The sequence below is a fragment of the Tupaia chinensis genome, unplaced genomic scaffold, assembly GCF_000334495.1.
Source record: "Tupaia chinensis unplaced genomic scaffold, TupChi_1.0 Scaffold000387_1, whole genome shotgun sequence".
Classification (NCBI taxonomy): domain Eukaryota; kingdom Metazoa; phylum Chordata; class Mammalia; order Scandentia; family Tupaiidae; genus Tupaia; species Tupaia belangeri.
Window position 1 is genome coordinate 1,335,815 of NW_006159889.1, and position 10,187 is coordinate 1,346,001.

Sequence of the window (10,187 nt, forward strand, 5' to 3'; positions counted from 1 at the left end):
CTACATCAAAAACCTAAAAAGAAAGAAAGAAAGAGAGAGAGAGAGAGAAAGAGAGAGAGAGAGGGAGGGAGGGAGGGAAAGGAAGAAAAGAAAGACAAGAAAGAAAGAAAGAAAGAAAGTCAGTCATTCCTCCCAGCCAATCTGTGAGGTGGGTGGTATGCCTGGATTTTCCAGATGGTGGGACAAGTTCAAGGAGGTGAAGTCCTTTGTCTTAGACCGTACAATCGAGGTGACCCTGCGTTTTGAACCAGGCTGACGGGCTCTGCCCTTTCATTTTGGGTTGAGTCAATTTGTCTAAGTGGTTGGATGTGTGGGCTCTGAAAAGGTTTGCTATTGTCCTTGCAGCCTGGCCAAGCACCGTATAGGGACAAAGAGGCACCGAGTGTGTCTGGAAATACCACAGGAGGTGAGTCAGAGCGAACTCTTCCCCAAGGAGGAGCTGAGTTCCGGACAGTACGAGATGACGGAGTGCCAGGCTGCCCTCGCCCCCGTGAGGCCCACCCATAGCTCCGTGCGGCAAGTCGAGGATGGCCTTAACTTCCCAGGTTAGTTCACAGTGGCGTTTTTCCCTCCGGCCTTAACCGGTGCCTGTCGGTTCCTCATTAGATTCCATGTTGAGTGCAGGGTCAGATGTGAAAAAGGGGAGCAGCAGGTCCTTGAGTGGACGGTGTCATAGCCACGTGAGGCATGTTTTGTTAGGGTATACAGGATGGATGGGGCATGTCAGGAAAGGCTCCTGCCTCTGCAGGTCAGGGCGAGGGAGACACTGAAGGTTTGGTGACGGTGATTCTGACCAGAGGAGCAGGGGCTTCCAGGCAGGCAGAGACTGGGGGCTGGCAGGAGGGCTTCCCAGGGAGGAGGAGCGGGCAGAGGCCTGGAGAGGTGAAGCAGCGCGAGCTCCTGGGGAACCGGTGCTGGTGGTCATTTCCTCTGATTTGCGTGTTGGGGGTGGCAAGGCTGGAAGACAGTTGTGTGCCAGATGAGGCTGGAGAAACCAGGAAGAGGTGGTAGAAGGGCATCCGCCATTATAGAGCTGGCTTGCTTGGAGCCTTGAGCTGTTTGTTTCTTTCTTTTTTTTTTTTAAGAATTATTTTATTTAACTTTATTTATTTTAATTTGATGAGAGAGAAAGACAGAGAAATTGAGAAAGTAAGTTGCTAGATCTGAGACTTGAACCGCAGTCAGCCATATGGGAATCCAGCTTCCCCAGCCACTGTGCCACCTGCTGGCCCCAAGCCGTTTGTATTTTAAGAGATGAGTGATATAGGCCGGCAGGTGGTGTGGCGGCTGGGACGCTGGATTCCCATATGGCTGACCGTGGTTCAAGACCCGGACCTGGTGGCTTGCTTTCCCCCTCTCCCTTTCTCTGTCTGTCTCTCTCTCGTCAGGTTAAATCATAGCAAGTGGAATTAAGATAAGTAAATAATTCTTTAAAAAAAAGAGAGAAGAGTGATGTGGTCAGTGGAGATTCAGCACAGACTCTCGGTGGGCGTGGAGGCCATATTTGTCAGGGGAGGTCTTGTAGCAGTCTCAAGTCAGGCTGAAGAAATCCCTGTCGACAACACCGTGGTCTGTCTGCTGACAGCCAGATAGCACTGGGGATCCCCTCCCTGGGGCTGAGCTGGCTTCCTTGAGCAGATTTTCTAGCTTGGGGCAGCCAGGTCTCTGCTGAGCTCAGGCCTTCACGTCCTGCGGGAGACTTCCGAGGAACTGGCAGCTGCCTCTAACTGAGTGCCTTCTAGTGCCAGGGTGTGCTCCTGTCTGACACATGTGAGTCAGCCCTGGAGCTCAGTGGCAGGATCTTCACGATACAGAGGAAGAAAGGCTGGAGGCCCAGAGAGGCTGAGCAGTTAGCCCAGATCACACGACGAGTAACCTGTCAGTGCAGAGCCAGGGCGGAAGCCAGGTCTCACTCCCAGCCCACTCTCTGCCCTCTGCCTTGCATCAAGTTCACACGTACGGGAGGGACTTGGCTCTGTCTGACATGTACGTGTGTTTCAGATTATCCTGACTCCACCGAAGTCAAATTTGAAGAGCTCAAAAACGTCAAACTAGAAGAGGAGGACGAGGAGGAGGAACAAGAAGCAGCTGCCTTGGATCTGTCTGTGAATCCTGCTTCTCTAGCAGGACGCCTCGTCTTCTCGGGCCCCAAAAAGAAGTCATCTTCTAGCCTGGGCTCCAGTTCTTCCCGGGATTCTGTCTCTTCTGATTCAGAAACCAGCGAGCCTCTCTCTGGCGAAGCCCAAGGGCAAACGGGAGTTCTCACTGTGCACAGCTATGCCAAAGGGGACGGCAGGGTCACCGCAGCCGAGCCGTGCATGAGGAAGAAAGGGAATGCCACCAGAAGCATCAGCGAGCGTGAGCTGGCCGAGGTACGGGGCGGTGGCTTCGCGCAGTGCTGTGAGGCGGGGAGCTGCCCTGGAGGCATCCCATGGAGGGGAAGTGGGTCAGCAGGATGCAGGTGTTGCAGGTGTTGCGAAGGTGGGAGAGACCCCAGTCAGGGCCGCCAACCTGCAGTGGCTGTGTGGCACTCACTCCCGTCCAGCCTGTTGATAGCTGGGCGTTTTTCCTTTCTCCTCTCTGAGTGACTGCTGATCTGGAGAGGTGGGCAGCCTGGGTGACGCAGCAGGGCCCGGCTCATTTGACCAACACAGCTTTCCTGCCTACGGTGGGGCAGAACTTTATCTTGCAACCTTCTTTCCTGAGAGGCACAAAGGGTAGAATGGCAGCATTGCAGCCCAGAGGTTTGGGAGTTTGGGAGGAAACAGCCCTTCTCATTTTAAACCTCTACGGTTTTTCCTTACAAATCATGGCTTTGAGAATTCGACCTGCTCTCCTAAAGGAGATCTTTACCTGTAAATGTGTCTGTTCTCACTTCATCCTGGAACATACGCTGTCACCAAAAGTGTGTTTCCAGTTTGTTTTGTGTGAAATGGCTCTTGGTGGGTTACACGGAGCCTGGGCAAATGGGTGTTCAGGCCACCAGCCAGCCTCAGGCAGCCAGGATCATGGCGGTGTGTACCCAAGACGTATGGAGAAATTTTAGGACGTAAACCTGGACTTTCTCATGTGACCTCATTATTGTGGAGTGTTGCATTCTTTCTGTACCATTTCAGATGACTTGCTAAATTAATCTTGTCACAGAGCAGGGTTTTTAAAGTGTGTGTGTGTTTTATGGGGTTGGGAGAGAGCAGGGAGCCAGTAAGTACCACCTTTTTTTTTCCTTCCAGGTTTGGAACCAGTTAAGTGATAGATCTAAGAATCAGGCATACGGAACCTAGAATGTCGCTGTATTATCAGTTAAAGTGATTGAAGAAAGTTGCTTTAACCTTAGGCCAAATACCCTGCCACACATTTGCACTGACTTAGACAGGCTATGCCTAGTCACAGGCAGTCCTAGATATCCGCAGCCCCTGTAGGTGCAAAGCTTTTCTCATTCAGCTTCTCGTGGCATGGATGCAGGCCAGAGTGCACTCCCCCTGCAAATGGCAGCCCTAGCTAAGTGCAGCACACTAACGCCGAGGACTGGGGAGAAAGGCAGGACCCCTCCATGTGGCAGTGTGCTGGGGAACCAGACTTTGTACCAGGATGTCCTCCTTGCTGAGTCCCCTGCTCCAACACCATCAGCTGCCTTCCTGGTTCCTTTTTATTTCTGTATGGATTTATTTATCTATTTAAAGTTTTTCTGTAGGATGCCTGTGCTTGTTGGAGAGACAGAGAGGAAAAGTGAGAAATCAACCCCCAGGAGAATAGCCATGCCACATTCCCTTCTCTCTTCCTCTTGGGATTTTGGGCACACATGCACACACACCTGGTGCGTGTTTCAAGGTGCCAGGTCTGGGACTCAAATGGCTAAGTTGGCCATGTGGGATCCAGCTGCCTCACCCGGTATGTCATCGGCTGGGCCCCCTATGTAGTTTTTAGCTGTAGCTGAGGGGGAAAGCCTCACCCGGTATGTCATCGGCTGGCCCTCTCATGTAGTTTTCAGCTGTAGCTGAGGGTAATACCCTTCTCTTCTCTATCACCAGCCATTCCTCATCCCCGACGAATGCTGGCTTATTTGAACTATTTACAGTTTTCTACAAACATTTTAGCTGCTCTGCCTCTTGGCTCTGCTGTGTACTCATTTATTAACAATGGGCTACTCTGGGCCAGCACTGTGTCTTTGTGGTGTTAGAGACTAGAAGGGGGGATCTGAGCAAATGTTCTAGTACTTAGTTGTCAATGTTGCGGCACAAGCGGGAGTGTTAACAGCTCAGGCTAGGATGGAGGTGAGGAGTTGGGATAGCATTTTAAATAGGCATAGTGGTTAATCAGAGTATGCCAGGTGGGCAGAAAAACTGGAGAGAGACTGGGAGAGGAGGGTGTTCTAAATGGCAGTGGTAGCTCATGGCAAGGTTCAGAGCACACAGGTGTCTGCAGTGGTTGGTTCGTCTCAGCCTTGGTGGACTGGAAAGGACCTTGGAAGGTTTTAGGGTATCAAGGGCCAGATCCTGGAGCATCTGCCTCATGGGCTCTGTGAAGCAGTTTGACTTTACAGTCGTGGTGTGGGAGGCTGTGGAAAGTTCGCCACCATATGCATTTGAAGATCGGAAACTTCCATAATACTTTTTTTATATATGCAAACACAAAGATGCAGAGTGAATATAATGTGATGAGCCCACAATTACTCATCGTTCGGATGTAGCAGTTGTCAGGATCTTGCCATATTTGCTTCATCTATCCTGTTGTTATGTACTGAAGTATTTCAAAGTAAATCCATGATACCATGTCATTTCTTCCCCGCTTCAGTGTATATTGCTAAAGAAACTAATTCCTTTCTGTAATATTTGCTAGAGGGTTCATATGCTTGCCAGTGACAGATGGGGAGGAAGCACCCCCAATGGGGAGTGGCCCCACAACAGTCCCTTCTCCATTTCTCTATCCCATTGGCATTTGGGGGAAGCATGCACATGTGCCTGGCTTGTTTTTCAAGCTGCAGGAGCTGGGATTTGAACCTCGTGGTCAGCCATGTGGGGTCCAGCTCCCTTAACCATTAAGCTACAGAGCCAGCTGGGCATTTTCTTAAAAAATCACTATGCCACTGTTACAGTTAACAGCACTATAAAAACTGAATGAACTAGGTATTAGATGATGCTAACAAATAATGTTGTTATGTGTAATGCTAGACTAAATATTTTATCTAAATAGAATGTACTTTATAGTTGGTTTAAATCAAGAGCACATCAGAGCTTATACCTCATATTTGTTTATTATGTCTTTTAAGTCTTCCTTAATTTAGGCCAGTACCCTTCCTTCCCAGTGTCTCCCACCATTAACTTAAGAAATTATGTCAGTTTTTGTTGTTGTTGTTGTTTTTTAATTTGCTAAGGGTGTGTGCACTCACTGGGGAGAGTGGGAGGTGGGATGTGAGCAATCATCCCCAGGAGGGATGGCAATACTGCAGTCTCTTCTTCTCTGTCTCCTTTTGGGGTTTTGGAGGTATATGCACACATGCCCAGCATGATTTTATTTATTTATTTAATTTCATTTGTGGTTGTTATTTTTTTAAATTCATTGTCATTATTTATTTTGTTTATTTTATTGAAGTTAACCAGAGAGAAACAGAGAGAGAGAAGGAAAGTGAGAAAGAGAGCAAGCCGCTAGGTCCAGGACTTGAACCATGGTCAGCCAGATGCCTGGGAGTCCAGCCACCTTAACCACCATGCCACCTGCTGGCCCTGCCTGGCATGATTTTTAAAGCACTGGGTCTGGGACTCGAACTGTGCAGTCAGCCATGTAGCATGAGATCCAGCTGCTTTAACCACTATGCCACCACCTGGTCCCTGTCAGTTCTTCTTTAGATTATCCAGTGACAAGTTTTTTAAGCACTGCACTGATGCTTTAGATCATTCTGGAAGCAGTATAAAGATTTTTGAGGGGTAGAAGACGACGATAAAATTAGAAACGGTTAACGGAGATTCTCCTGAAGGTGAAATTATAGATGATTTTCACTTCCTACATTTATGCATCATTTGAACATTTTTTATGATTAACATGTTATTTTTATAATTAAATACTTCTTCTTTGGGAAAGGAGGAAAAAAGATTTGAAACAGGGAAACGATTTAGAAACCTGTTAGTCTGAGAGAGAGGTAGTGAGGATCTTAGCTGGGCAGTGGTGTAGGGGTGGGAGTGGAGGGGGGATTTGAGAGCTGCTTTAGAAGATCCGTGTGCAGGGCTGGGGGACTGGATGCAGGAGCATCAGGGCATTGTGGGAGTTGTCTCAGGTTTCAGAGTTGAGCTGATGGATGGACGGATGGTGGTGCCATCCTTGTAGGATAGAGGTTACAAGAAAGTGGAGGGGGTGGGCCAGTTGGTGGCATGGTGGTTAAGGCAGCTTGAGCCACCATGGCTGGCTGTATGGTTTGAGTCCTGGGCTTGGTGGCTTGGAAAACACACCAGCTGCAATGTGACCATCCCCCATGGAGAGTGCTTCCTCACTCTCACTCTGTCTCTGTCTCTGTCTCTGGTAAGTGCATGCACTATCCAGCAAGCTTTAAGACAAAGGAGTTTTTTCCCTGCAGGTCAGTTAGTAAGTTCACACGACTTAACTGTGAGGTAGGATATGGAGTTGTGTAGCATCCCTCTTTAGCCACAATCAACCTCAGATTGAAAATATTCAGGAAAAATAAATAATGTAATGATTAAAAAAAATACAAATAAACAAGGCAGCATAACTATTTACAAAGCACTTAACATCGTACGTTACAGATAACCTAGAGGAATTTTATGTTATGTGATTTTAAAGTATGTGGGAGGATGTGTGTAGGTTATATGCAAATAGGCTGTCTTTAAAAAAAGTATTTAACTTTATTATTATTATTATTATTTTCTAGTTTGGTCAGACAGACAGAGAGAGAGGGAAAGTGAGAAAGCAAGTCACCAGGCTCAGACTTGAACCACAGTCGGCCATATGGGAGCCAGAACCTTTAACCACCACGCTACCTGCCGGCCCCAAGGCTGTTTTGTGTAAGGGAGTTGGGTCATACTTTTGAAAGATACAGTCCTATCTTCAGTAATCCTCAGTGGTGATGTCCTGACAGATCAAAAACCGAGAAAAAATAAAAAGCTCTTTAAAAGACAGCTATTTACATTTTTTAAAGGGCATGTTTGTGAAACATATAAAAACATAACAGTACATGTCGTAGACCACTTTGTATAATAAAATAGGCAAGGATAACACCCTCCACTGCACCCCTACACCACTGCCCAGCTGAGACCCTCACTACCTCTCAGACTGAAGAACAGGGAAGTCATTTAGAAACGTGTTTTTGCACATAAACGCTCTGGTGTCCTAGTGATAGTTGGACGGTATAACACTTATGATCATATGAACCATATTCCTAAGGAAATCAGTCAGAAACTGAAATCTGTCAATGTGTTTCACACATTGGTAATTGTGGGCACCCAGCAGTGTAGCTGCAGCCATCTGACCTATCCTAATGGACAGCCTGAGTCTTCGGGTGTGCTTGATCAAACTCTGTGATGGGTCAGTGCTGCGTATGCAGTTGGGTAGAGAGTCAAGATCTTGAGAAATTTTGTCTTTCAGAAATGCAAGTTTTTTTTTTTTGGAGAGGTTTTTGCTATAGGGCACGTGCGCTCACCACAGAGAGACATAGAGACAGAAATCGGGAAATCACCCCCCAGAGGCGATGGCCACGCCGCAATCCCTTCTCCTCCATTCTTCTCTCGGGATCTTGGGCACACACACATGCGCCTGGCTTGAGTTTAAGTCACTGGATCTGCGACACGAACCATGGTCGACTGCATGGGAGTCCAGCAACATAGCCATTACACTAACTGCTGGTCCCCACAAATGCAAGTTTTAAACAGGCATCTCTTTGTTTATTGGGGAAGTTTCTGTTAATACATTTTCACATATATACACAGTGCTTACACAGAGCTGACGTTGCAGTAATGTGCTTTTGTAGAGTCAAATTTGCAAAAAGAAAATGCATACGACAGAACTCTTTATGTAATTTATATTTCATTGGAAGTGATGTAGAGGTGAAATAAATAGTAGAGCCAATTGTAAATAGTAATGTTGACCATTTTAAATAGCGGGGAAAATTCAGAGAAAACAACTAGAAAGAAAATCCTACCTAGGAAAAAATGTGGTACAGGGCTAGATGCTGGGCCGATGCGTGGAGGTAGTTCACAAGAGCTGGCTGACTTTCCTGTGCGGCATTTGGGATTTTAAGCTCGTTGGTACTGTGAGTTTTGGAATTTTATGTTATGTGATTTTAAACTTGGGGGATTTTGATGTTTTGGGGTTTTACCATTTGAGATGGTATCTTTTGGGATTATGAAAGGCGTTCACAGATCTCAGTATTCATAGTGGGGCCTTGAAACTAATCCCGTGTCGAGGGACAACTGCGTACACAAAGTTGTACCAGAGGGGTCTGTAGGTTTGGGACTCGCTAAGAGGGTGTGCATGCAAGAGCATGTGTGAGTGAACAGTCTTTGCAGTATGGCTGAAGGTAGAGGACCCAGGTAGAAGAATGGGAGTCACAGCCATTGGAGCTAGGAGCAAATAGGGTGTCGAGAGCCGAGGAAGGAGAGGCATTGGAAACAGTAGGGGAAGTGGCCATGGGTGCCTTATGTGGAAGGGCAGGGGCCGACCAGGTGAAGTTGGTGATAATGAGGGAGAAGGGTGTGGCAGTGAGTGTACCTTGGGGGGCATCTAAGGAAGTGGGAAAAAGTGGGGTCTGCAGCGGGGCAGGAGAGGATGGCTGCATATACGTTTTTTTTTTTTTAACTTGTGGTAAAAGATACATGACACATTATTTACCATTTTAACCTCTTTTTGCTGAACACAGTGGCACAAGTATATCCACGTGCTGTGTGGCCACCACCAGGGTGCAGATGGTTCTGAGCTGGGGTGGGATAGGGAAGTGTCTCCATGGTCTACTAGATCAGTCACGTGCCTGCCTGCCGCTGCGTAGCACAACCCAGTCCTTTTCTTTCTTTTTAAGAGGGATTTTTGCTATAGGGCATGTGCGCTTGCCGGAGAGACAAAATGAGAACTCGCCCCGGGGGATTGTCATGCTGCAGTCCCTTCTCTTGGGATTTTGGACATGCGTGCACATGTGCCCAGCGTGAATTTCAAGCCGTTGGGTCCAGGACTGGCACTGCAGTTAGCCACGTGGGAGTCCAGCGATATGTCATCTGCTGGTCTTGTTAAGACCTGCTCCTCCTAGAAACTTTTTATTGCTTCCCGTCTAGTTTCCTTCCCTTGAAGCCGGCAGTATCTTGCTCCTCAGTGCAGTTGTCACAGTGACCAGGGCCAACTTCCAGAGGCAAGGCTCTGTGCCACGTTTGTCCTTATGCCCTTTGGCACCAGTGTGGTCCTGAGGGCCTGGCCTATGGACTCTGTGAACTTGGCATGAGTGAATCGGAAGGTCAGGTTCTTTTTAGCAGGAAGCCAACATCAGAGGAATTGATTGCGATGGGAGGCTGATAGGCAAGGTTTGGGGGCAGAAACTGAACACCTTTCCCATCCCCGAAGAGGTCTCACAGCACTGTATCTATATTAGGGAATGGCTGGGCCCCTAAGAGCACCTGTGTCCCCCTGTCCCCACTAAAAGGACTCCCCAAGCTATAATTTGGGTTGCAGGCTGTTCAGCTTATTTGCCACCATCTCTGTTAGTGCCTTTGGCAACTACCGCTTTTGGTGAGAGTGCCCTTGTTGACTGCCTGCCGAAGCACCAAAGCTGTAGCAGGTCGAGCCAGAGCAGTGGGTCTGCTGCAAAATTCTTGTTAGTTCAAGCTGCTTTGAAAGTGAGTTCCCAAAGCAAGGCCAGTTGGTCCTTTTCTGTACAGAACAAGCCCCATTGAGAACATTGACCTTGACTGAATGCCAGATGTTAGAAGTAGAAACAGAGAACTCAGGAGCCTTGAGTTCCAGCAGAGAGGGGCCTGGTGATTCTACCTGCTGTTCTGTCCCAGGCCCGCTAAGACACCTTTGGGATGGGGTTCATGACCCCCATTTTATTGGTAGGGTTTCTACTTGCCCAGGCTCACATAGTTGGTTGAACTGGGATTTGAACCCAGACTTTTCTGTTATATATGGAAGGAATTTAGAAATTGGAGTATATCCTAGGGAAAGGCAGCATGGAGAGGAGGGTATTGATGCCATGGAGCAGG

At 47.8% G+C, this 10,187-nt stretch overlaps 1 protein-coding gene across 4 annotated transcripts in view; it reads left to right on the forward strand.

Annotated features, from left to right (window-relative positions):
* The window catches only part of KDM4A (lysine demethylase 4A), a 70,127-nt gene that overhangs the window by 23,727 nt on the left and 36,213 nt on the right, over nucleotides 1–10,187 (forward strand). For all 4 annotated transcript variants that reach the window (XM_027773910.1, XM_006153758.3, XM_027773911.1 and 1 more), the window contains 2 exons: nucleotides 346–545; nucleotides 2,002–2,372. In XM_027773910.1, the coding sequence (XP_027629711.1) occupies nucleotides 346–545; nucleotides 2,002–2,372 (571 nt within the window). The remainder of the gene's footprint in view (nucleotides 1–345; nucleotides 546–2,001; nucleotides 2,373–10,187) is intronic.